Here is a 27,082-nt window from a genome sequence, read left to right on the forward strand (position 1 = left end):
TGTCTCCCTCCTGGCTCCGTGTTGCTGTGGGCAAGCATACATCTGTAACATGGGATTCACTTCTACCTTATAGGACTGTTAGAATTAAATGAGAAAAGGACATACGAGAGCCAGGCACAGGATGGAGCAGGTGTCCGGACTTAGCATTAGCCTACCCCTCCCCTTTGTTCAGCTCTGCAGAGAAAGTCAATTACTGCTGATTGATTAAGGCCTCAGGGAAAAAGTTAACAGCAAGATTCCAACTTTTCCATGTCCCTGAGGGGGAGAGGTATGTTACTTTATAACATTGGTGACAGGATTTGACCTATAAAAAATAAATTTGTGGAATATGGGTTCTTTTTTTTTTTTTGTAAAAATGTGTGGAAAGGATCATAACTATGGTGTTTCCTCAGTTATTTTAACTATTTCATAACTCTTGTGGTTTTTTTTTTTTGCTGTTTAATAGTGCAAGACGTTCGAAGAACACTTTAGAAAGAACACATTCCGTGAAAGATGTAAGTTATCTTTTTGTGTTGTAGTTTTCTCAAAATTAACAGTACAAAATAACATTTTTTGAGTACCTCAGTTTTGTAGACTTCACTTGGCAAGTTCAATGTTTCTTGTAGTGAAAAAGTGTGTTCATTTTCCTCACACTTTTTCCAGTATAGTGGATAAAATGACTTCTGTTAATGTTTTAGAATTTCCTTTATTTCTGAGCCTAGGTTGGTTTTATTTTCGTTTAGATAATTGGCTTCATGTAAAAATTGTACAATGCTGTCAACTTTTTTCACTTAAAGCCATTTCTCGTTGTACTTTTCAAGAATTGTTTATGATTTCATGATACTCCACTTAGTTCACATTACAGGTTTACTTTTCTTTAGAGTAGAGTCCTAGAATAAATGTATGTGAAAAGTGTGTACATTTCTTTAATGTTCTTGATTGCTAATTCCAATATTTTTTCCAGTGGCTTGTGTGATTGGCATTGTAATCTCACATTAACAGTGTATGACAGTGCCAGGCACCCTGGAAGGAGTTACTTCTGCTTGTTCTGCCCTGGGCTTTCTTTGTCCTGCATAGTCCTTAACCCCAGCCTGAAGAGGATAGCTCTCTTCCCCTCTGGGAAACCCTGGGATCACCCTGCAGGATTTTGCTCAGCACTCTACTCCCACCCCAGCATTACTTCGCGGGTTCTTTGGGTGGGTTTCTCTCAGTTGTCCTGCCTTGCCCCTGCCATTAGTAGCCAAAGTCCAGTGTGCATCGGAGGGATTTATCTAAGCTCCAGCCTTAGCTGGAAGCCCAGAGTTCCTGGAATTTATTCAGCTTTCCTGGCCTTCCCTCTGCAAGGCAGTGCCTTACATGTGGAGGCCCCCTGTGCCTTGGGAGGGGCTGGAAGACCTGCCAGCTCTCTTTGCATTCCACCCACAAGCACTCCAGGAATGATTCGTTTACTGGGGGCATCTGAATGGTCAAGTTTGTATATGGTTTGCCAATTTTATTTTACCTCCTTTATACCTGCCAGAATTTTCTTATTTTCGTATCTGTTAATACTACCCTTCCACATTTTCCGGAACTACCATGAAAGTTTTTCTCATTTTATATATGTTTTCATGTTTCATTAGATTTGGGGTAGCAGACTTCATGGGCATATCAGTATATTGAACTGTAAACCCTGGTGTCCTTTAGTCAGGAGTTGTTAACCCATGTGTACCCTTAAAACTGTTTATGAACTTTTGGGTATATGGGCATATTTCCGGAGATAGGACCCATCACTTTCCCTAGGTCAGAGATGTAGGCAAACTGGTCCATGGGCCAAATCTAGCCTGCCACCTGTTTTTGTATATCCCTGCAAGCTAAGAATGGTTTTTACATTTTTTAATGGTTGAAACGAAAAGACTATGTCATAACATGTGAACATGATATTAAATTCAAATTGCAGTGTTCAGAAGTCAAATTGTATTGGAACACAGCCATGCTCATTCTTTTCTGTGTGGTTACTGTCGTCATTCACATGACAGTGGTTGAGTTAGTAGTCAAAAGAGAAACCTTATGGCCTGCAAAGCCTAAAATAATTTACTTTCTGGTCCTTTATAGAAAAAGTTTGCCAATCCTTGCCTTAGGTTATCAAAAGAGTCTGTGTCCCCAAAAAGTGTTAGCTTGCTTCTTTCTTTTTATTTTACCTGAAACATTGTAATTGTACACATTTGTGGGGTATGATTTGATCTTGCCATACATGTCTATGTTGTATAATGACCCAGTCGGGGTAGGTAGTGAATCCATCACCCCATGCTTAAGGATTGCTTCCTTAGGCAGCAGTGATTACAAGAATATTCTTGCTCCATAAATCAGCCTATTGTTCTTTGTGAGAGCCAACTCAGTAACTTCAACTTCATTCACTTTTAGAAAGCTGGTCAAAAGTGCAAGCCTATTGACGTGTTCGACTTTCCTGATAATTCTGATGTCTCAAGCATTGGCAGGCTGGGTGAAAATGAGAAAGATGAAGAACCTGATGAGACCTTTGGTTAGTACTTTAAATCTTTATCCTAACATAACTCTAAAGCAACAACATTTAGGCCAGATATAATAAAAATTAGAAATATCTTCAAATATAAAAATTAGTTGCCTGCATGTAAATATAATGTTCTCTGGGGAGTACTTGATAATTTGATTTAATTTTTCTCACGTCTAGGTACATTGAAACTAAGAACATTATCAAAGTGGTGGCACTCTTCTAGTGGTATTCGTTAACAATCCAGTCACATGAGGACACTTACTATAGTACTCTGTAACAAGAGGAGCATAGAATACATTTCTCACTTCATTCTACCGTTTGATAGAGCCATTAATTTAGGGAGGAGAAGAGTATGGGTAATTTTCCTTTGTCCTAAACTCATGGAGGCAGGGGATGCTTTGGGAGAGCCAGTGGGAGAGCTTCACCTGTGTTCCTTTGGAGTATGAGCTAAAAGGTCAGTACCTGGCTGGCCAGGAGTGTGTGAGTTGTCAGGGTGGGCTGCTTGTGTCACTGGGCACTCCAGAGGCCAGAAATGACAGAGAAAATGCCATGTGCCCCCACATCTAGAACTGTAGTAGTCAGGCATTTTTGCTGGAATAAGTTTTAAGAGAATTTTGAAGGCTTTGGTTTAATTTTTTGTTAATAAAAGAAAATATTATACATTTTATAAGGTGAAATATATTCACCAGAATAATGTCTTTTATTATGACTTGATAAAAATGTCCTGTTTGTCTAAAATCTAAATCTAAAAGATCTGAACCTAAAACCCCATAATTTAAAAAATGGAAATGAATTCACATACCATAAAATTCACGCTTTTAAAGTGTACACATCATTGGTTTTTAGTTTATTCACAAGGTTGTACAACTGTCTGCATTATCTAGTTCCAGAAAATTGTTATCATCCTGTAGAGAACCCTGTACCCATGAGTGGTCACTCCCTCTTCCCCCTTCAGGCCCCTGGCAGCCATGAATCTCCTTTCTGTCTCTGCAGATTTGCCATTTCTGTACATATCAGTGGAATCCTAGACTCTGGTCCTTTGTGACTGGCTTCTTTTACTTAGTTTGTGTTTTCAGGGTTTATCCATGTTGTAGTGTGTATCTGCTTCATTCCTACACGTTTTTATAGATCAGCAATACTCCATTGTTTGAATATACCACAACTTGTTATCCATTTATCAGTTACATTTAGGTGGTTTCTATTTTTTGGCCACTATGAATAATGCTGCTATGAACATTTGTGTATGAGTTTTTGCGTGGGCTTTTTTCACTTGGGCATATAGTGGGAGCAGAATTGCTGAGTCCTACGGTAATTCTGTTTTTAACTTTTTAAGGAACTGTTTTACAAAGCAGCTACATGACTTTATAATTCCATGGCAGTGTATGAGAGTTGTCGTTTCTGCACAGCTTCACTGAAACTTACCGAGTTTTTTATTCTAGCCATCCCTGCACCTCATTGTGGATGTGAGTGTATTGGTGGGGGTATGGGTGGTAAAATATAGTTTACCATTTTAACCTTTTTTAAGTGTATTAACTCTGTAGCAGATAAATACATTCACATTGTTGTGCAACCATCATCACCATCCATCTCCAGAACTTTCTCATCTTTCCTAACTGAAACGCTCTATCTACTAAACAACTTCCCGTTCTCCCCTCCTCTCAACTCCTGGCAACCATCATTCTGCTTTCTAGGAATCTGATGTAAAAGGAAGCATACAATAGTTGGTTCTTTGGTAACTGGCTTATTTCATTTAGCATAATGTCTTTGAGGTTCATCTGTGTTGTAGCCTGAGTCAGAATATTTTTTTTTTTTTTGGAGGCAAAGACTTGCTCTCTTACCTAGGCTGAACTGCAGTGGCGCAATCTCTGCTCACTGCAACCTCCACCTCCCAGGTTCAAGCAATTCTCCCTGCCTCAGCGTCCCGAGTGGCTGGGATTCCAGGCGCTCCCCTCCCTTCCACACCCTGCCTGGCTAATTTTTTTATTTTTTTAGTAGAGATGGGGCTTTGCCATATTGGCCAGGCTGGCGTTGAACTCCTGACCTCAGGTGGTCCACCTGAGGTGGTCCACCTACCTCGGCCTCCCAAATTGCTGGGATTACAGGCATGAGCCACCGCGCCCAGCCAGAATTTCCTTTTTACGTTGAAGAACAGTCTGTATGTACCACATTTTATTTATCTATTCATCTGTTAATGGACCCTTGGGTTACTTCTGCTTTTTGACTGTGAATAATGCTGCTATTAATACTAACATGAGTGTATCAATAGCTGTTTGAGTCCCTGCTTTCCCCTCTTTTGGGCGTTTACCCAGAAATGGGATTGCTGGATCATATATATTTTATATTTTCAGGAGTCACCATTTCCGCAGTGCCTGTATTCCCACCAGCAGTGCCCAAGGATTTCAGTTTCTCCACATCCTTGCCTACACTTGTCATTTTCTGGGTGTGTGTTTGTTTTTGTTTTTTAAATAATAGCTAGCCTAAGCTTAGGGTGTGAAGTACTATCTCATTATGGTTTTGATTCATATTTCCCTAATTACTAATGGTGTTCAGCACCTTTTCAGTGTGCTTATGGCTGACCATTTGCTTTTTTTTCCCCTTTGACCCTCTTATACATGATTATTGGCCATTTGCATATTCTTTGAAGAAGTTTCTGTTCACCCTTTGCCCGTTTTTAAATTGGATTATTTGTCTTTTTATTGTGAAGTTGTGAGAATCCAGTTTATATGAGTGGTTATCTGTGAACATTTGGGATTGTTCTATTTCTTTTCCCCCCCTTGTTATTCACAGCAATGAAGTAAATAAATCCCTTTGCCTTGTTGAAGGCAATACAAAGTATACTACTAACTTAAAAATTGTGCAGTTGATATGTTCATTATTTAAGCAGCTGTTTAGTTGAAAAAATGTTGAAGTTTGCACTGTCGTGCTAAACTTTGAGCATGAAGAAATGGTTGCTTGGCTCTTACCAGGCCCCCTTACAGCAGTTTAGTTCTGTCACCACTGGCCACCTCTTCTTCAAGCTCTCTACCCCTGCGATAAGTACTGGATCTCTCCTGTTACTCCTCTTTCCTGAGCACCCGCTAGGAGCATCTTTCTCCTCTTAGCATCTCTTTTCTATGCCTTTCCACCAAGTCCATTTGCTCTCCTTCTCTTTTATCTTCTTCCTCATTCAAGGTACCTTTATATGCTATCTAAAGGCTCTGGCATCCCAGAGTAAAGCAGAGAGGAAGTAAGGGAGGCCTGGAATCTCCCCAAAGGGCTTTTCATTCAAAAATACTGTATGACCGCTATATGCAGGGCACTTTGTGAGGTGACCTCTCTAGGCCTGTAGAGTTTATAGTTTAATGCAGTGGTCTCTAATGCAGAGTGTATGACACCTGACAGGGATGAGGAAAGAAAATGTTAGATTTCCGATTTATATTTTTATCTCATTAAAATTTCCCCAACCTGGGCAACATAGTGAGACCCTGTCTCTACAAATAATTTAAAAATTACCTGGGCATGGTGGCATGTGCCTGTAGTCCCAGCTATTCAGGAGGCTGCGGCAGGAGGATCGCTTGAGCTTAGGTGCTCCAGGCTGCAGTGAGCTGAGATCGCACTACTGCATTCCAGCCTGGGCAACAGCGTGAGGCCCTGTTTCAAACACCAAAAATAATTCCATATAACTGCGGTAATAAAGGTTTATTATTCATAAATATTCATGTGTTTGTTGGTGATAGGGTTTAAAATTTTTATTGTTGAGGTGTGAGATCAAAAACATTTGGGAAGTGGCCTGTTTAATTGATTTTGATTTTGTTAGTTGAACAAAGATTGTTTTGTACTCCATTGTAAGGGAATAAACTTCAGTATTGCCCAAATAGCCAGACTTTTAAAGTTGTCTTCTTTTTTGTCTTTTGAAAGATCCTCCTTTACATAGCACAGCTATATATGCTGATGAAGAAGAATTCTCCAAACTTGGTGGACTATCTATCCCTTCAACTCCTCCAGGAAAAGAAGCAAAAATAAGGTACTGGTATATTTCAAGCAATTGTTTATTCATGGTTAATGGGATTTCTGAGATAGAAGCTAATAAAAAGAAAGCGTTTTAAGATACTTTGAGCCAACTTGTTATGCTTTTTCTCAAGAGAACTGAGGCATAAAAACTTTATTAATAATTGACAATTACAATAATTATAATAGCTGTGATAACTGACAGAATTCACACCTGATTATCCTAGAAATCATGCCTAGGAAGATAGTTTAGCTTTGAGTCAAATAAGAAAGGAGGGAAAGATTTTATGAGCATAAAATTTTAGGTGATTTTTGGGAGGTCTCTTTCATTTACAAACTAATGATCACAAATGAGATGTTTCCTTGTATATGGTAGGTGATGATTACAAAGCAATACAAAGCCTGTTTCAGATGCATTGTTCCTGAGGCGCATTGGTTTGAGTCTTTCAGATTTATGTGAACGTATAGGTCAGGAAAATCTCTATAAAAATGATTTCATAGAGAAAACTTGGGAGCAAGTTATATAATGCAGAACTCTTCGATAACTGTAGTACTCATTTTAAGTTGTTATCTAGAGCAGCTCTTTGACTTATGGACCTCTATTGGGTAATAGGTCAGTTCTAGTTACTAAATGTATTTAGCAAGTATCAAAAGTGCAGTGTTTGTTTCTTTATTTGTTTTTTTTGAGATGGAATCTTGCTCTGACTCCCACACTGGAGTGCAGTGGCGTGATCTGGGTTCACTGCAAGCTCCACCTCCTGGGTTCACGCCATTCTCCTGCCTCAGCCTCCCGAGTGGCTGGGACTACAGGCGCCCACCACCACGCCCAGCTAATTTTTTTTGTATTTTTAGTAGAGACTGGTTTCACCGTGTTACCCAGGCTGGTCTCGATCTCCTGACCTCATGATCCGCCCACCTTGGCCTCCCAAAGTGCTGGGATTACAGACGTGAGCCACCGCGCCCGGCCAAAACTGCAGTTTTAAAACAAATATTCCAGTTGGGCAGAAATCTGAGAAGTCATTTTGAGATTGTCTATACTAGGGAAGTTTTATAGTACTTGGTTATTTTGGAGACTTACTCTGTCACCAGGCTGGAGTGCAGTGGCGCTGTCTCGGCTCACTGCAACCTCCACCTCCTCAGTTCAAGCAATTCTTCTGCCTCAACCTCTCGAGTAGTTTGGACTACAGGCGCATGCCACCATGCCCAGCTAATTTTTGTATTTTTTAGTAGAGATGGGGTTTCACCATGTTGGCCAGGATGGTCTTGATCTCCTGACCTCGTGATCTGCCCGCCTTGGCCTCCCAAAGTGCTAGGATTACAGGTGTTGACCACCGCTCCTGGCTGACTCCAGTTTTATATGTTACTGAAAATCAGTAGAAGTCATACATTTGGAAAACATGCACTCTAAATAGTGGTGAATGTAATTTTTAAAGAGGAATACTTTGAGTAAACATTCACATGGTTTAAAAATATAAAAAGGTGTATAGTAAGTCTTCATATCATGTCTACTATCCATCTAGCTCCTAGAACCCACTTCTTCCCTCTCCCTTATTATTTTCTCATATGTCCTTCCAGAATTTCTTGGTGCATATAAAAGTAAATATGAAACACATTTTAACCCTTTTTTTGTGTACAAAAGGCAGCATAGGTTGCTACCTAGCTTTTTTCACTTACTACATCTTAGAGATCTTTACATGTCAGTACACGTGGAGCTTTCTCATTGTTCTACCCTTTCCACAGCATGAGTGTTCCTTAGTGTGATTATCCAGTCCTGTATGAATGGGCAGTCAGGCTGTTTCCAGTCTGTGCTCTCACTCCCAGTGCCACTGGGAGTGCCATTTCACACTTGTGCTTGTGTATCTATAGGATATAGTCATAAAAGTGAAATTCTGAGTCAAATGAAATGTGTTTGTCATTTTTATAGTTATTGCCACATTGCCACCAAAGTGAGATCAAACTTGGATTTTTGCCAATGTGATAGGTCAAAAATGCTATCCCAGCCTAGTTCTAATTTGTATTCTTCTTAGGAATGATTGAACAGCAATTATTTAAAAGCTCTTGAATTTGTTTTTCTGCAAACTGTTTATATCCTTTTTACTATAGTTGATGTTGGTCATTTTCTTCATGACTTCATTTAAACATTAGTGAGATGAGCCCTATGTTACAGTTTTTTTTTTTTAACTGGTTCATCTGTCTTTTAACAAAACACCTAATGGTGGTGTTTTTTTTTCCAACATAGAAAATGTTTAGTTTTATTTAGATACGGTGATATATTTATCACTCTTAGCGTTTAGGGATTTTGAGTCATAGTTAGGAAGATGTCTCCCTTCATGTTCTCTTTTAGAACTTGTATGATTTGTATTAAAATCCTTGATCTTTTCTATTCTTGTGAGGTATAAATGCAACTTTTCTCATTGTTTTCTCATTTTTTTAAATGACTTTTAAGAGCTACTTGTTAAGTTAAAAGCAAAGTTACAGTCTTTATTGGGTTGAGGTAAATTTATACATTTATTTATAAAAGCTGATCTTTATTAGTTTTGGATTTGGTTTGTTCTTGCTTTTCTAGTTCTTTAAGATGCATCATTAGGTTATTTATTTAAAGATTTTCTTTTTTGATGTAGGCACTTATAGCTGTGAACTTCCCTCTTAGTATTGCTTTTGTGGTATCCCATAGGTTTTGGTATGTTGTGTTTCCATTATCATTTGTCTCAAGAAATTGTTCAGCTTCCTTCTTACTCTCTTAATTGACCCACTGGTCCTTCATTAACATTTTTTCTCTGTGTGTTTGTATAACTTCCAAAATTCCTCTTGTTATTGATTTCTAGTTTTATTCCACAGAGAAGATACTTGATATTTCAGTTTTTAAAAAATGTTTTAAGACTTGTTTTGTGACCTATCACATGGTCTGTACTTGAGAATGATCCATGTGCTGAGGAAAAGAATGTGTATTCTGCAGCTGTTGGATGAAATGTTCTATAAATATCTGTTAGGTTCATATGGTCTACAGTGCAGATTAAGTCTGCTGTTTCTTTATTGATCTTCTGTCTGGAAGATCTCTCCAGTGCTGAAAGTGGGGTGTTGAAGTCTCCAGCTAATGTATTGGGGTCTGTCTCTCCCTTTAGCTCTAATAATATTAGCTTCATCTATCTGGGTGTTCCAATGTTGGGTGCATGTGTATTTAAAATTGTTGTATCCTCTTGCTGAATTTGACCCCTTTTGTCATTACGTAGTGACCTTCTTTGTCTCTTCTTACAGTTTCTGTCTCAAAAATCTAGTTTATCTGAAATAAGTATAGCTATTCTGCCCTTTTTTTGGTTTCCATTGGCATGGAATATCTTTTTCCGTACCTTTATTTTCAGTCTGTGTGTATCTTTATAGATGAAATGTGTTTCTTGTAGGCAACAAATCATTGGGTCTTTTTTTTTTTCCCCCAATCCAGCCACTCTATGTCTTTTGATTGGAGAGTTTAGTCCATTTACATTCAGTGTTACTATTGTTAAGCAGGGACTTACTCATGCCATTTTATTTTTTGTTTTCTGATTGTTTTGTGGCCCTCTCTTCTTTTCTTCCTTCCTGTCTTGCTTTTAGTAAAGGTGATTTTCTCTGGCAGTGTGATTTCTTGGTCTTTTTATGTATTTGTTGTTTTTTTTTAATTTGAGGTTACCATGAGGCTAGCAGGTACTGCCATATAACCCATTATTTTATGCCATTAACAACTTAACCCTGCTTTCATATACAAGCAAAAAAAAACTAATAAAAACTCTACACTTTCACTTTGCTCCCCCACTTTTTAACTTTTTGTTTTTACTTTTATTGTACTGTTTATGTTTTGAAAAGTTATTTTTGATTGGTTCATCTTTTAGTCTTTCTACTTACAATGAGAGTAGTTTACACACATCAGCTACAGTGTTATCTTTTTCCGTGTACTTAATATTACCAGTGAGTTTTATACCTTCAGGTGATTTATACTGCTCATTAATGTCCTTTTCTTTCTGCTTGAATTACTCCCTTTAGCATTTCTTTTGGGACAGGTCTGGAGTTGATAAAATATCTCAGCTTTTGTTTGGGAAAGTCTTTATTTCTTTTTCATGTTTGAAGGATATTTTCACCAGATATATTCTTATAGGGTAAAAGTTTTTTTCCTTCAACACTTTAAATATATCATGCCAGTCTCTCCTGGCCTGTAAGGTGTCCACTGAAAGTCTGCTGCCAGACATATCGGAGCTCCATTGTAAGTTACCTGTTTCTTTTCTCTTGCTGCTTTTAGATTCTTTATCTTTGACCTTTGGGTGTTCTATTATTAAATGCCTTGAGGTAGTCTTCTTTGGGTTAAAGCTGCTTGGTGTTGGTTGTATAACCTTCTTGTACTTGGATATTGATACCTTTCTCTTGGTTTAGAAAGTTCTCTGTTACTACCTTTTTGAATAAACTTTCTACCCGCCTTTCTCTACCTTTCTTTAAGGCCAGTAACTCTTTGATTTGCCCTTTGAAGCTTTTTCTAGACCCTGTAGGCATGCTTCATGACTGTTTTTTCTTTTTTCTTTTCTTTTGTATTTTCAAATAGCCTTTCTTCAAGCTCACTAATTCTTTCTTCTGCTTGATAGATTCTGCTATTAAGAGACTCTGATGTATTCTTTAATATGTCAGCTACATTTTTCAACTACTGAATTTCTGCTTGATTTTAAAAAATTATTTCAATTCTTTGTTAAAGTGATCTGATAGAATTCTGAATTCCTTCTCCGTGTTATCTTGAATTTCTTTGAGTTTCCTCAAAACAGCTATTTTGAATTCTCTGTCCAGAAGGTCACGTATCTGCTGTTTCCCCAGTATTGGTCCCTGGTGCCTTATTTAGTTCATTTGATGAGGTCATGTTTTACTGGATGGTCTTGATGCTTACGGATGTTTATCAGTATCTGGACATTGAAGAGTCAGGTATTTATTGTAGTCATTGGAGTCTGGGCTTGTTTGGATCCATCCTTTTTGGGAAGGCTTTCCAGATATTTGAAAGGACTTAGGTGTTGTGATCTGCATTAGGGGGTCTCATGACCCTGACTGGTGCCCTGTGCTACTGTGGCTGAGCTGGTATCCAAGATGGAAAACAAAGTCCTCTCCACTCTTCTCTCTCCTCTCCTCTCGCAGAAGAAAGAGGTCTCTTTTGGAGCCATGGGCTGTGCTGCCTGGGCCTGGGAGAGGGGTGATGCCAGCACACCCTTAGCCACACTGGTTGGTGTCTCAGTAGGTCTCATGCCCCCACAGTCCACTGGCTCCAAGCCCAGCTCAGCACTAGGAGTTACCATCCTTGTGGCCTAGACTGCCCCTCAGGCTCACGTGGGGCCGCAGAGCACTTTAGCCCACAGTGGCAAGGCTTGTCAGAGCTCTACCTCCCACTGCTAAGATGGGCAATTCCCCTCACACCAGGACTAGTCCAAATGCTCCCTCTGTGTGTGGGCATCAGTTTAGTTCAGCCTGGTTCTGCTTTCCACTGTTAAAGGACAGCGCTGATTACAAAGCAAAGCTGCAAAATCACTGCGCTCTCCCCCTAAGAGCACAGATTCTCTGTGCCACGCAGCCACTGTTGGAGATGGGGAAGGGGTAGCGTCAGCGATTGTAGACTCTTTCCTACCCTTTTCAGTGCGTCTTTCAGCGATAGGAAGTCAAGAACAGGCACTGTGAGTACTCAGCTGACTTTTGTTTCCTGTGAAGGTGCTCCCTTTGCGTAGATAGTTGTTAAACTTGGTGTTCCTGCGGGGACAATCAGTGGAGCCCTCTGTTCAGCCATCTTGCTCCTGGCTGTTTCCTCTCCTGTTTTTTTTTCTTTATGTGTAGGTGATTCTGTTCTCAGCCCTCTCTTCTCTGGCCCTCTCTTCTCCATCTAACCCCAGTTCACGCTCATGGTTTTAACTACCTGTGTGCCACCGTTTCTCAAGTTTGTCTCTTGTCCAGACCCTCTCCTGAGTTCCAAGATGTCTTGCACATTGGCCATATTTCTCTAGATGCCCATAGGCACCTCACTCAACAAAGGTAAAACTGAGCTCCTTTTCCTTCTCATCTAGTGTCAGTGAACTCTTTTGGTATTCTCTAGGTTAATAGTCTTGCCATTCACCCAGTCCCCTCCAATCCAGCAATCTGGGAATCAGTCCTGGTATGTTCTGTCTGGCCAGTCCTATTTTTCTGGCTTGTGACTGCCTTGAGAATCCGTTTTTCCTTTCCACACCCTTGCCACCTCCCTGTGGCTGCCATGGTTTGGGGACTTCACTCTTACCAGCATTCCTGCGGTAGTTTCCTGTCTGGTGTCCTTATCTCTCGTGCCAGCTCCCTCTGGCCTACCTTCCCATACACCTTCCAGAGTGATCTTTTGAAACCCCAGTCTCGTCTTACTCCTACGTCCACGTCCTGTTAGGGCTCTCCTTTGTCTGTATGCATGGCATAGAGGGCCCCCGTGCCAGTTTGGATCCTTGGGTGAGTAGACACTGAGGCAGTTAGGAATGGAAGGGGTTTATTAGTGATATCTGTGAAGGGTAAAGTTGGAAGAAGCAGGATGGGGCAGAGATGGCCTCAAATTGCACTGCAGTGCCTACAGTTCTGAACAAGCCACTGCGGAGCTCTGGAGGAGTGAGGGCTGTTAAAAGGAGGCCTGACCTGTATTAGGCAGAAACGTCGAGGCCCCAGACCCTTGCTGTGCTTACTTGTTGGCTAGAGACTGCCCACAGCTATAGCCTCTGCCCAGATGCTGCAGTGGATCCAGAAGGTGCTGCAGTGGATCTAGAAGACGCTGCAGCTGGAGGCTGGCGCTGACCATAGGAGATCCATGCAGCATGCCCATGTGGGTACCCTGCAGCCCTTCAGTCATAGCCTTTGGCTTTTCCCGAGCGTTTGTTATCTTCTCTTAGAAAATACATTTTATCCGTGCTCTGTTGCACGTTTCTTGAACGTGCCAGGCTGTTTTACACCACCATGCTTTTACATTAACTTTTCCATCTGCTTTAAATGTCCTTCTCCACACTTGTTTTCCTGAAAAAAGTTTTTTACCAGTCACCGCCAAGTGTCATAACTGTGATGCCTTTCCTAATACCCAAGCCATGTCTCCACATCATCTTCTCTGTCAGGTGCTTGCCAGGTCATCACTCTGCACTATCTTTGGCCTTCCTACTAGACAGTGAACCCTTTGAAGGAAAACCTCTCAATTTTGAAGTAATTTTATTCACTGTACTTTGTATTTTGAGGTTGGTGTTAAATAAATTTGTTGTATTGAACAAAATGAAAAGATGAATTTTCATAGCCCATCAGAAGTTAGGACTATTTTTTTCCTTTTTAAAGGATAAAATGTGTTCCCTTTTCTATCACCTAAGGATGGGCCTAGTGGATTAGCTTTTAGTACAAATGATGGCCCATATGCCTGGGACTGGTAACTTGGAGAAAAGTGCAATTCTCAGACATCACCACAGGTGCTGCAGTAATGGAACAGGTTACTTGCTTGCCTGGGATAAACTCATGTGGCCTGGGTATGGGAAGATGTGGGAGGCAGCAGTAAACCTGGGAACATGGCAGGCTTGTATGTGACAAGTAGGATATTTCCTCATTAAATTGAGTCTGTTTTCGTGTTGGATGAGCAAGTTAGAGAAGACATGCGAATATAAATGGAATGTGTACAAGATATTGATGACTTGTACTTTTTACAGTTCAGACACTTCTGGAAATGAAGCAAGTGCAATCGAATCTGTAAAAATTAGTGCAAAAAAGGTATGTAGGAGTATTCGCTCTATTTTAATTTGTAATATAGTTTGATTGGATTCAAATAGAAAATGTTCTGTAAAATATTTCATTTCCTCTTTAGATTGGATGCAAATAGAGAAAATATTCCATAGCAACATTTTTCATAAAGTTCTATTTTTAGAATATACTTTTATAGTAAAAAGCAAAATATTTTTGTATCTGAAGTGTTTTTCATTAAAGAGGTCTCACATCTCTATGTACTTTGTCAATTTTCATAGCATTCTTGTACTGCGGTTAGGTCGTGATTTTAAAAGGCAGAGGGAATTGTTGGGAGTGTTTATTGTAACCTTTGATTTAGGTTTCCTGTCCTATCCATTAATTATGTTGCTGTCTTCCTATTATGTTCAGTTTTGAAGTTTAGAAGTGAGTAATGTGGACTGTATATATGTTTTCTACTATTACAGTAAGAATTATAAGCATTTCTATTTTCTAAATAAGTACTGCTGTTTTTTTCTTTTACACAGCCAGGAAGAAAGCTCAAGCCCATTAGTGATGACTCTGAAAGCACTGAAGGAAGTGATACAAGAAGAAAAGTTAAATCAGCAGAGAAAACAAATATACAGCGTCATGAGGTTATTCCAACTACAGCATCTTCAGAACTTTCAGAGAAACCAGCTGAGTCGGTCACTTCTAAAAAGACAGGACCCCTTAGTGCCCAGCCCTCTGTTGAAAAAGAGAACTTGGCACTAGAAAGTCAATCGGTAAGAATGTCAGCCATCCCCAAGGAGAGCAAAAAAGGTTTATTGAAAAATTTTGGGGAAGAAAATGAAGCATTTTCTCTTTCCTTCATATCTTTTCAAAGATAAATTTTATATTTTCCTTAATGTAATAAAAATGTTTGTTTTAGAAAATCTAGATGGTATGGCCGGGTGCAGTGGCTCACGCCTGTAATCCCAGCACTTTGGGAGACCGAGGCAGGGGGATCACCTGAGGTCAGGAGTTCAAGACCAGCCTGGGCAACATGGTGAAACCCCGTCTCTACTAAAAGTACAAAAATTAGCTGGATGCAGTGGCGCATGCCTGTAATCCTAGCTACTCAGGGGGCTGAGGCAGGAGAATCGCTTGAGTCCAGGTGGCGGAGGTTGCAGTAAGCTGAGATTGCACCACTGCACTCCAGCCTGGGTGACAGAGCAAGACTCCGTCTTAAAAAAAAAAAAAAGGCCGGGCGCGGTGGCTCAAGCCTGTAATCCCAGCACTTTGGGAGGCCGAGACGGGCGGATCACAAGGTCAGGAGATCGAGAACAGCCTGGCTAATACGGTGAAACCCCGTCTCTACTAAAAAAATACAAAAAACTAGCCGGGTGAGGTGGCGGGCGCCTGTAGTCCCAGCTACTCGGGAGGCTGAGGCAGGAGAATGGCGTAGACCCGGGAGGCGGAGCTTGCAGTGAGCTGAGATGCGGCCACTGCACTCCAGCCTGGGCGACAGAGCGAGACTCTGTCTCAAAAAAAAAAAAAAAAAAAAAAAAAAAAAACTAGAGGGTATGGAAAAGAAGATAAAATCACCTATAATTCCATAACCCAAAATAACCACGTCTTTTGGTCTATGCTGTTCAGTCCTTTCAGTGAGCTTTAATTACCCTGAGATCATATACTTGTTATTAAGTATTCAACAATGCGTAACATTCCATTCATGGCATGCCATAGTTAATCTCTTACTAATGAAGAATTGCTATTTAAAAAATTATAAGTGCTTTGATGAATTTTGTTGTAGCTAAATATTCGTGCATTCCTTAGATCATTTCCTTAGAAAAAAACTACTGATAAGAATTCTGGGTCTTAGGCCAGGCGCGGTGGCTCATGCCTGTAATCCTACCACTTTGGGAGGCCAAGGCATGTGGATCACCTGAGGTCAGGAGTTCAAGACCAGCCTGGCCAACATGGCAAAACCCCTTCTCTACTAAAAATACAAAAATTAGCCGGGTGTGGTGGTGCATTCCTGTAATCCCGGCTACTCAGAAGGTTGTAGCAAGAGAATCAACTTGAACCCAGGAGGCGGAGGTTGGAGTGAGCTGAGACTGTGCCACTGTACTGGGCAATAGAGTGAGACTCAGTCTCAAAAAACAAAGAACTCTGGGTCTTATTGGTTCTAAAATTCTTGACATATAATATCTTTTGGCAAGTTCTTAATATGTGATTAATTCATTTGGACTTAATTGAATAAATAATTTATGCTCATGTTTGAAAACTTTTTGAAGTATAGTAAATTGTCCCTGCTACCCTGTCTTCTTCACCTTTCCACCTGCTAAACATACACACAGGTAACCTTATACTTTCTTATATATCTTTCAAATTTCCTTTTGTACATGTAAACAAGTATGAATGTATATTCTTATTTTTATTTCCTGTCTTTACACAAATTGAAGCAAACTATGATCTCTGTTGTTGATCTGTCTTGGTGAACATCCCATGTGCACTTGAATTTGCAGTTGTGTTCTGTAAATGTCAGTTGAGGTCAAGTGTAGTTCAGAGATTTTGTCTCCTTACTCTTGTTTTTGGTGATGGGGGATGGTCTGCTTGATCCATCAGTTACTTAGAGGAGGTATTTTTTTAACTTCTGCTAAAAGTCCATTGACTTTTGATGTAATTTTAAATATGGTGAGGTTCACATCTACCATACTCTGTTTTCCATTTGCTCCTGTTTTCTGTCTCTCTTAGAACTCATTTTGGATTAGTTGAACGTTGTTTTTGTATTCTATTTTATTTTCTCTATTGACTTCTTAGCTGTACCTTTTTAAATTTTTTTCAGTGGTTGCTCCTGGGTTAAAAATGTACATCCTTAAATTAACAAAGTCTATTTAGAATCAGTGTGTTATCACTTCATACATTCTACTTGACAATTAACTACCTCCCACTACATAAATGTAATTACGTAACAATATTATGTATAATTCTATTTATCCATCCCCATCCTCTGTGCTGTTTTGTCTTGTTTTACTTCTGTGTTACAAATCTAACCTTACAGTATTGTCATTTCTGCTTGAAAGAGTTGTTTTTTAAAAAAAAAAAATTTGAGAAGCAGCAGCTCTGTAGTCTTCTACCTGTTCCTCTCTCCAGTTCACTGATTGCCTGCCTATAGATACTAGTTTCCATTTGTTACCTTTTTCCATCAGCCTACAGAATATCTTCTAGCATTTCTTTCATGGCAGGTCTGCTGGTGACAAATTCTCTCAGATTTTGTTTATCTGGAAGTGTTTTTATTTCAACTCTGTTTTTGAAGGATATTTCACTGGCTGTGGAATTCTGAGTTGACAGATTTATTCCCCAGCTCTTTATACCATTCTGTTGTCTTCTGGTCTCCATGGTTTCTGATGAGCCGTGAGTTGTCTCTTTCCCACGTACATTTACCTTGTCCTGTGCCCCCAATGCTGCTTGCCCTTCATTATCAACTATGTTGTTATCCTCACGATAGCGTTTTCTGGTAGGCTTTATGTGGTCTCACCCGGCACATGGGCAGTACTTAGACAAGGCCTCTTAGGACCCCCGCTCCACAGGCACCTGTGCTCTCCTGAGCAGCTTATTCCAAGTGCCTCTCAGCTGGGTAGGATTGTCATGCCCTGCTTAGACTTCAGCTCACTATACCCCATTTAGAAACTCTGTGTGCGTGGAGTGGGGGTGGTAGTCATAGGGTTCACCTTCCAAGTTTCCCCTTTCTCCTGGAACTCAGTCTTGTATTGCCTGTTGTCCAATGCCTGAATAAAATTGCCACCCCTTTTCCCCCATTTTATGGTTGTTTATGGCAAGAGAGCTAGTTTGGAAGCTGTTACTTCACCGTAGCTGGAACAGAAATTTGAGCTGATTCCACATGTTATTATCTTAAGTAATAAAAGTTCAACTTTCCCATCAAGGCAACAATTGTTATAAGTCAACTGAAAGTTTTATTTGCTCTTATTTTGTGATGGTTTTGTTTGCAATGCTTCCTTATATTAATGTAGATAATTTATATAACTAATCTGTTTTACAACTAAATGAGAATTATAGCTAAAGTTTTTTTTCTTCTTGAGATGGAGTCTCGCACTGTCACCCAGGCTGGAGTGCAGTGGTGCAATCTCAGCTCACTGCAACCTCTGACTCCTCCCAGGTTCAAGCAGTTCTTCTGCCTCAGCCTCCCCAGTAGCTGAGACTACAGGCGTGCGCCAACACACCCTGGCAATTTTTGTATTTTTAGTAGAGGTGGGGTTTTACCATGTTGGCCAGGCTGGTCTGGAACTCCTGACCTCAAGTGATCTGCCTGCCTCAGCCTCCCAAAGTGCTAGGATTACAGGCATGAGCCACTATGCCCAGCTAAAATATTGAATGACAGTTTGGTAACAGTCTTAATCCTTATGTTTTAAGAGAAAGAAAACTTCTTAAAACCTTAATGCTTTTTTTTTTTTTTTTTTTTGTAGAAAACTCAGAAAAAAGGGAAGATGTCTCATGGCAAAAAGAAGAAATCAAGAAGTAAAGCCGTAGGCTCAGGTAGAGAATGATGTTTTATATTTTGTCACTCGTTCAGGAATTTCATGAGAGAAATAAGACCCTATTCTTAATTTGTTATAATTGTAAATTGTAAGTACATAAAATTGCCACTTTTAAAAATTAGGAATATGTGACTTTGAAGTAACATTTTTTTCTAACATTTTGTCATGAAAATTTTCAGCATACAACTAAGATGGAAAAAAAATTTATATATTTATATACCCACTACTTAGATGTTACAGTTAACATTTTATTATTTACTTTATTAGATAGGTAGTAAAGTTAGTATTAATCCATTAATGCAGTTTTTAAGGCATTTTAAAATAATGTAGACATCAGTACTTCCTCTGGAATACTTAAGTATGTACATGATTAACTGGAGTTCAGTGTGTTTACAGTTTTTTCTTTGAATGTAAAATGTACATGCAGTACAATGTGTAACTCAAGCCGCTGTCAACATGTGAAGTCTTTACTCCAGAAAGTTCTTTCATGTCAGTCCCCACCCCATATCTCTGGAGGCAGTGGCTTCAGGGATGTTTTTTCTGCTATGGATTAGTTTTGTCTGTTCTGGGATTTTGTGTAGATGGAATCTCATAGTGTGTACTCTCTTGTGTAAGGCTTCTTTCACTCAGCATAGTTTTTTTGCAATCCATCTATGTTGTTTGGTATCATTTTTATTACTGAGCTTATTCCATTGTGTGATTACACCACAGTTGATCCAGTCTCTTACTGATGGACAGCTGAGTTGTTTTCAGGTTTTGGCTATTTGAATAAAGCTGCTGTGAACTTTTTGTTGTTGTTGTTGTTGAGACTGAGTCTTGCTCTGTTGCCAGGCTGGAGTGCAGTGGCTTGATCTCAGCTCACTGCAACTTCCGCCTCCCAGGTTCAAGTGAATCTCCTGCCTCAGTCTCCTGAGTAGCTGAGACTACAGGCCCACACCACCACGCCCGGCTAATTTTTTGTATTTTTAGTAGAGATGGGGTTTCACCATGTTGGCCAGGATGGTCTTAATCTCCTGACCTCATGATCCACCTGCCTTGGCCTCCCAAAGTGCTGGGATTACAGGTGTGAGCCACTGCAACCAGCCAGTGAACATTTTTATACACATTTCTTTGTGAACATATGTTTTCATTTCTCTTGGGTAAATAAAAAGGAGTGAAGTTGCTGAGTCATAGGGTAGGCATATGTTTAATTTTACAAGAAACTGCCAAACTTTGCAAACTGCATTCCCAAAGTGGTTGTATAACATAATTTTATACTCCTACCAGAAGTTTAAATGTTTAAATGCACAGTTTAAATGTTACTAAGAATATAATGAACAACTTCATGTGAATAAATTTAAAATAGATAGGGGAGGCTAGTGGGGAGCGGGGAGAGGGAGAGGCTGGTCAGCGGGTACAAATACAGTTAGATAGGTATAAGTTCAGGTGACTATGGTTAACAGTGTTACACATTTCAAAACAGCTAGAAGAGAGGATTTTTAGTCTTCTTACCACAAACAAATGATAAATGTATGAGGTGATGGATATGCTGAATGCCCTAATTTGATTTTTTAGACAATACATATATGTATTGACACATCACACTGTACTCATAAATATGTACAATTACTATGTGTCAATTAAAAACAAAAATTTAAAAGTGAATCCACCCACCCCGCCAAAATAGAGGAAAAGGGGATATCCTCTTCTCCCCCATATTGTAACACATAAATATCTAGAAAAATGCAAGGCTAATGAAGCTGGATTTTGAAGAAGAAAACTGAAATAATCCTGTAACTATCAAATTCAAACACTAGTTTAAAATTTTTCTATTAAACTAACAAAAACTCCTCAATTCTATATAGTTTTATAGGCAGGTCTAATATAGCAGTCCCCAAACTTTTTCGCACCAGGGACTGGTTTCATGGCAGACAATTTTTGCGTGGACGAGGATTGGAGATGGTTTTGGGATAAAACTGTTCCACCTCAGATCATCGGCGTTAGATTCCCAAAAGGAGCTCACAACCTAGATCCCTCGCATGTGCAGTTCACAATGAGGTTCGTGCTCCCATGAGAGTCTAATGCCACCACTACTCTGACAGGAGGTGGAGCTCGGGTGGTCATGCTCACTCGCCCCCCCACCCTGCCACTCACCTCCTGCTGTGTGGCCCAGTTCCTAACAGGCCACAAACTGATACCGGTCTGTGGCTGGGGGCTTGGGGACCCCTGGTCTAACAGACATTTAATTCTAATCTTAGGGACCGTGACACCAAAAGATAGACCAGAAAAGAGACCCTGCATATATGGAAACTTGATGAATGTATGACAAAAATGTTGGCTGCTGGTCAGTGGGGAAAGGTGGTTCTGTGACAGTGTTTCCCTGTAGAAAAATGAAATGAGACTGCCTCTGACTTGCAGCACACAAAAAAAGTTCTGAATTGAAGGCTTAAATATGACAGGTAAAATTGGACAATTTTTAGAGAAAATAAAGGAGTATCAATAAAAAGACAACTTAGTAGAAAAATGGGCAGATGACACCAACATTTTTACAGAAGAGGAAATAGTAAAATAAACATTTGGAGGGAGTGCATTCCTAATCACAGAAATTTAAATTCACAGCTACAGTGAGACACTCCTTTGCACCTCCTAGTTTGACACATATTTTAGCCTCTCAAGAGTCCATATTTAACGAGGATGTCACCAGTAGAGATCCTTAATCACTGCAGATATGAAGAGATGTAAGCACTTTGAAAATAATTTTGGCCATTCTCTGGCAAAGTTGAAAAAACATGCAGACTTTGAAACCTAGCAGTTGCTGGTGGGTGTATTTACTAGAGGAATTCTTGAACGTGTCTGTGTATCATGTGTATGAGTGCTCTTAGCATTGTCTTTCATGCTAGCAAAGTACTGCAAACAACTTATCACATTAGAATTGATAGATAAATTGCTGTGTACGTATGGAGTGGAATACAAAAGCAGAACTTTTACTGGTGCATAAGCAATTGTAAAAAGGTCAAAAACATTCTAAACTCCACATTGTTTAGGAATATATTTGTGTACAATAAAATTATAACAAAGAGTAATATGATGATAAACACAAAGTTCAGAAGGCATTGGAGTCAGGTACGCAGAGTGCTTCCAGTGTCTTATTAATGCTCTCTTTTTTTTTTTGACCGAGTTTTGCTCTTGTCGCCCAGGCTGCAGTGAAGTGGCACAATCTCGGCTTCCTTCAACCTCTGCCTCCCAGGTTCAAGCGATTCTCCTGCCTGAGCCTCCTGAGTAGTTGGGATTACAGGCGCCCGCCACTACTCCCTGGCTAATTTTTTGATTTTTTTTTTTTTTTTTTTTAATAGAGAGGGGGTTTCACCATATTGGCTAGGCTAGTCTTGAACTCTTGACCTCAGGTGATCTATCCACCTCAGCCTCCCAAAGTGCTGGGATTATAGGTGTGAGCCACCACACCTGACCAGTGCTCTCCTTCTTAAGTTGTACTGTGGTCCTATGGGCAACCCTTTTATTATGCATATTTATATTATGCATATATAAATGTTGTCGTGTATAAAATAACTCATCATAGATCAATTCTGATGCCAAAATAAATGTTATGTTCAGTAAGAGTAGATAGCTTGGATATACGGTTCTTAATTAAACTTAAAAAAAAAATCTGTTGGTCCTGAGAGCTTAAGGAAGATTTTATTTAAACTAATAAGACCTTTAGATACTGTGTCTTTTATAAAAGCAGAACTAGGCCAGGTGCAGTGGCTCACGCCTGTAATCACAGCACTTTGGGAGGCCGAGGCGGGCGGATCACGAGGTCAGGAGATCCAGACCATCCTAGCTAACACTGTGAAACCCTGTTTCTACCAAAAATACAAAAATAGCCGGGCGTGGTGGCGGGAGCCTGTAGTCCCAGCTACTCGGGAGGCTGAGGCAGGAGAATGGCGTGAACCCAGGAGGCAGAGCTTGCAGTGAGCTGAGATCGTGCCACTGCACTCCAGCCTGGGCGGCAAAGCGAGACTCTGTCTCAATAAATAAATAAATAAATAAATGCAGAACTACTTTTTGCAGATTACTGGTTTTTCTAAAAATCATGGTGAGCTGAGTTTAGGTGAGTAAGGATTTGTGTATATTGGGGTGGTGGCAGAATTGTGGGTAACAGTGTTATGGGTCTGGCCTGGAAGTATCATTGGAATACTTTTTACTAACTTCTGTTCCTACTGTTTCTATTTTATAAATTAGTAGCAACAAAGACAGCAAAGTATTTACTATGTGCCAGTCATTATACTGAGTGTTTAATGTTATCTTCTCTCTCATTCTTATAATAAACCTATGAAGTATAGATATTATTTCCCCCATTTTTACAGGTGAGAAAATTGAGGTCTTAGGTTAAAAAACTTGTCTGAGCTTACACAGCCATAAGTGGGTTCAGCCAGTGTTTTGGGTGTATTAATGCCTAACAAACTACCTTAAAACTTACTAATCTAAAAACTATGTGTAGGCCGGGCACGGTGGCTCACACCTGTAATCCCAGCACTTTGGGAGGCCAAGGCGGGTGGATCACTTGAGGTAAGGAGTTCGAGACCAGCTTGACCAACATGGTGAAACCCCGTCTCCACTGAAAATACGAAAATTAGCCAGGCATGGTGGCACATGCCCGTAAATCCCAGCTACTCGGGAGGGCGAGATAAGCGAATCACTTGAACCTGGGAAGCAGAGTTCAGCCTGGGCAACAAAAGCAAAACTCTGTCTCAAAAAAAAAAAAAAAAAATCTATATCTACAATTCAAATTTAGTCCATTGCCTGTTTTTGAAAATGAACTTTTATTGGATCACAGCCAGATTCACTCTTCTGTGGATTGTTTGTGGCTGCCTTCACACTACAATGGCAGAGTTGAACAGTTGGCCCATGAAGCCAACAGTAGTTACCTTCTGGCACTTCACTGAAGTTTGCCAGCCCCTGATTGACAATGGCCATCGTTTTATTTGCTTACAGTTTTGCTTTGGGCAATTCTGTTCGTTTAATGGCTGAGCTAGGGTGGAAGGTCTAAGATGACTGTTTTCATCTATCTGGTGCCTTGTTCCTCCTGCATGTGGCCTCTTTTTAAGTGGCTAGCTTGGGCTTGCCTGTTGTTCAGTAGTCAGAATTTCATGTGACAGTTGATGTCCAAGAGGGAGCATTGCAGGAGGTGTAAAGCAGAAGCTGCAGATACCCTGAGACCTGGCCTTTCACTCCTTCATGCTCTGTTGATCAAGCCGGTTATAGGGGGCTATCCCAGATTCAAGGGAATGGAAGTAGGGAAGAGTGGGAAAGAATTGGTGGCTGTTACTAATCCACCAGAGCCAAGAGTTACACTCAGGTCATTGTGAATCTGGAGACAAACTCTCAGTATGTTTGTCAGTTTTGTAGTATTAAACAAAGAATTATGGAAGAAGAGTAGACTTTCCTGCCAATGGCTTCTGTTAACATACAGAAAACTGGGGGCTGAGAATGATGGGTGCACCTGTAATCCCAGCACTTTGGGAGGCTGAGGTGAGAGGACTGCTTGAGCCCAGGAGTTCAAGACCAGCCTGGGCAACATAGTGGGACCCCACCTTTACAAAAAATTTTCAGAACTAGCCAGGCATAGTGGCATACACTTGTAGTCTCAGCTGTTTGGGAGGCTGAGGTGGGAGGATCACTTGAACCTAGGACTTCGAGGCTGTAATGAGTGCTGAGCATGCTACTGCACTGCAGTTTGGACAACAGAGTGAGACCCTGTCTCAAAAAAAATTTTTTTAAAGAAAAAAAATTGAGGTATGCTTTGGAAATTGATAATAACACCTTACAGATGTATAGTATTTTATAGTTTTTATAAATGCATTCACAGATATTTTCTTGCTTGAGTCTCATAATAAAAAGGAGAGCATTCTTTTATTCCATTTATCATTGAGGAAATGGCCTCTGGAAGGTTAACTGACTTGCCTGAGATCTTATGACTATTAAGAAAGAAGCTCAAACTAGAACCAAGATCTGTCTTCAGATCCCTGTGTGGGATAGTACTGTATATTAACTACAATTATTTAAATTAATACACTGAATAATCTTGCTGTATCCTACAAGATTATTAAAGGCCTATCAGATAGATTAAAATTCAGAAAATACAGCTAACAATGAAGAGCTTATCCCCAGTGATGTTAAATAACAGCACACTACTAAATAAAGATACAGTAAGGTGATTAAAAGGCAGCAATGCTTTTGGTTGCTTTAGCAAAAGTAGGAGAACCAGCAAGATAGCAGTTAAAGTGAAAGTATATGTAGGGGTTTGCAAGACTGCACAGGGGTAAGAGGTGAGTACGGCGCCTCCTGTCTGATTGTTCAGCTGTAGCTATCTTTTACAATTTGGTGAGACTATTTTTGTGGCAGGCTTTCAGAACCCTGGACCTACAGCCAAAATATGAATAACCAGCATGTTAACTTATCTTAATATTCTAGATACTTCTGACACTGTGGACATTTGGTGTCTAGAAGGAATGAAAACCAGTGACATCAAAGAGTTGAATATTGTTTTGCCTGAATTTGAGAAAACCCACCTAGAGCATAAGTAAGTCTTTTGATGATGTGGTATATTTACCTGATGAATTTCCCTTGAAGCACTGTTTTTGCTCATCATACAGTTTTTGTTATGTACTATTTTCATTGTCATTGTTTTAGATATTTTTACGTTTATTATAATTGTTTCTTTAATTCTTTGAAGAATTCATATGTTTTTAAATGTTCCAAATATGTAGACTTTTAAATTTATATTTGTGTATTAACCTTCTATCTTAAATATGTTGTGGTCAAAGATCATGGTCTGGTGATAATTTTTTTTTTTTTTTTTAATTTTGAGGCTTTCTTTATGACCTGGTACATGATCTGTGTGTAATTTCTAATCATTGGATCTAGATAGACTCTAATTATTGGATCTATGTTCAGTATTTCTTGGTACTTCTATTCATTTGTGCTGTATATGTTTAGAGACTATTAGGAAAATCGTGTGTAAAATTGCTCTGTCTTGCAGACTGAACATTTTAGTTGGTCACGCACTCTATTCCTAAACATACTTTGTCTTAAAATTTATTTTACCTGATACTAATATGCATCATAGTTTTCTTTTGCTAGCATTTGCCAGATTTTTTTTTTTTTTTTTTTTTTTTTTTTTTTGAGATGGAGTCTCGATCTGTCCTCAGGCTGGAGTACAGTGGTGAGATCTCGGCTCACTGCAACCTCCACCTCCCAGGTTCAAGCAATTCTCCTGCCTCAGCCTCCTAAGTAGCTGGGACTACAGGTGTGTGCCAACATGCCCAGCTAATTTTTGCATTTTTAGTAGAGACAGGGTTTCACCATGTTGGCTAGGATGGTCTCGATCTCCTGACTTCGTGATCTGCCCACCTTGGCCTTCCAAAGTGCTGGGATTATAGACGTGAGCCACTGCGCCTGGCCAGATTTTACGTTCTTTTTAATTTCTTTTACTTCCAACCTTTTTGCTACCTTAAATTTTAATTTCTTTATTCGTCTTTTTAAATCCAGTGTATCAGTCTTTGAATTTCAACTCGAGTTTAGTCCATTAGCATTTATTGTAATTATTGATATATCTTGAACAATATGTTAATATATTGTTACTTCTTTAACTTTTTTATTCTACTTTTTGATGTTCTGAATTTTTTTTAACTTAAAAAAATTGTATTTATAACTCACCACCTTTAATTCTAAATTAAGGTAGATAGAATTTCCCCTTCTGTTGTGTGTGTCTCTGTTTTTAAGACAATAACAAAATTTACTTAGGTATTTGATCACTTTTATCTCAGATATTTTCTTGCAATATCCTGTAGATAAGTATTTTCTCTTATTTAAATATTTCATCCAACACCACAGTGTGGCTCTTTATGTTGCAAAACTTCTAAACCTTCTGATTATTTTTATTATACCCTTGAATTTGAATGACAGCTTAGCTGGATATAATATTTTATGTTCTAAATTATTTTCTTAAATACTTTGGAAACTTTATATTCTTTTACATCGAGTGTTGCTTTTGGAAAATTTGATGTCTATCTAATTCTTATTTCTTTGAATGTGATCTGTTGTTTAGCTCTCTCAACTGTTACTTTGTTTCTTTGATATTCTTAAATTTCACTATATTGAGCCTGACCTTTTCATTCCAAGGTTTAAAAAAAATTTTTTTTTAATCTATTGCTGCTGAACAAATTACTTTTTTTAATTCTAAGAATTTAAAATATTTTTATCCTAATTTTCTTTTTTGTTATCTTATTATCCTTTGCTTCATTCACTGGGAGATTTCCTCAATCTAAGAAATTAGATTTTCTAATTTATTCTTAGAAATATCCAGTCTGCCGTTTGTCCCATCTGTTGAGTTCTCTAT

General features: G+C 39.3%; 1 protein-coding gene across 2 annotated transcripts in view; it reads left to right on the plus strand.

Moving 5' to 3' along the window:
* CENPU (centromere protein U) overlaps nucleotides 1–27,082 on the plus strand; it is a 43,549-nt gene that overhangs the window by 2,679 nt on the left and 13,788 nt on the right. For both annotated transcript variants that reach the window (XM_050791704.1, XM_050791705.1), the window contains exons 2-8: nucleotides 446–494; nucleotides 2,380–2,497; nucleotides 6,386–6,491; nucleotides 14,155–14,215; nucleotides 14,713–14,949; nucleotides 18,634–18,703; nucleotides 25,156–25,264. In XM_050791704.1, coding sequence (XP_050647661.1) covers nucleotides 446–494; nucleotides 2,380–2,497; nucleotides 6,386–6,491; nucleotides 14,155–14,215; nucleotides 14,713–14,949; nucleotides 18,634–18,703; nucleotides 25,156–25,264 — 750 coding nt within the window. The remainder of the gene's footprint in view (nucleotides 1–445; nucleotides 495–2,379; nucleotides 2,498–6,385; nucleotides 6,492–14,154; nucleotides 14,216–14,712; nucleotides 14,950–18,633; nucleotides 18,704–25,155; nucleotides 25,265–27,082) is intronic.

This window comes from Macaca thibetana, chromosome 5 (genome assembly GCF_024542745.1).
Source record: "Macaca thibetana thibetana isolate TM-01 chromosome 5, ASM2454274v1, whole genome shotgun sequence".
Taxonomy (NCBI): Eukaryota; Metazoa; Chordata; class Mammalia; order Primates; family Cercopithecidae; genus Macaca; species Macaca thibetana.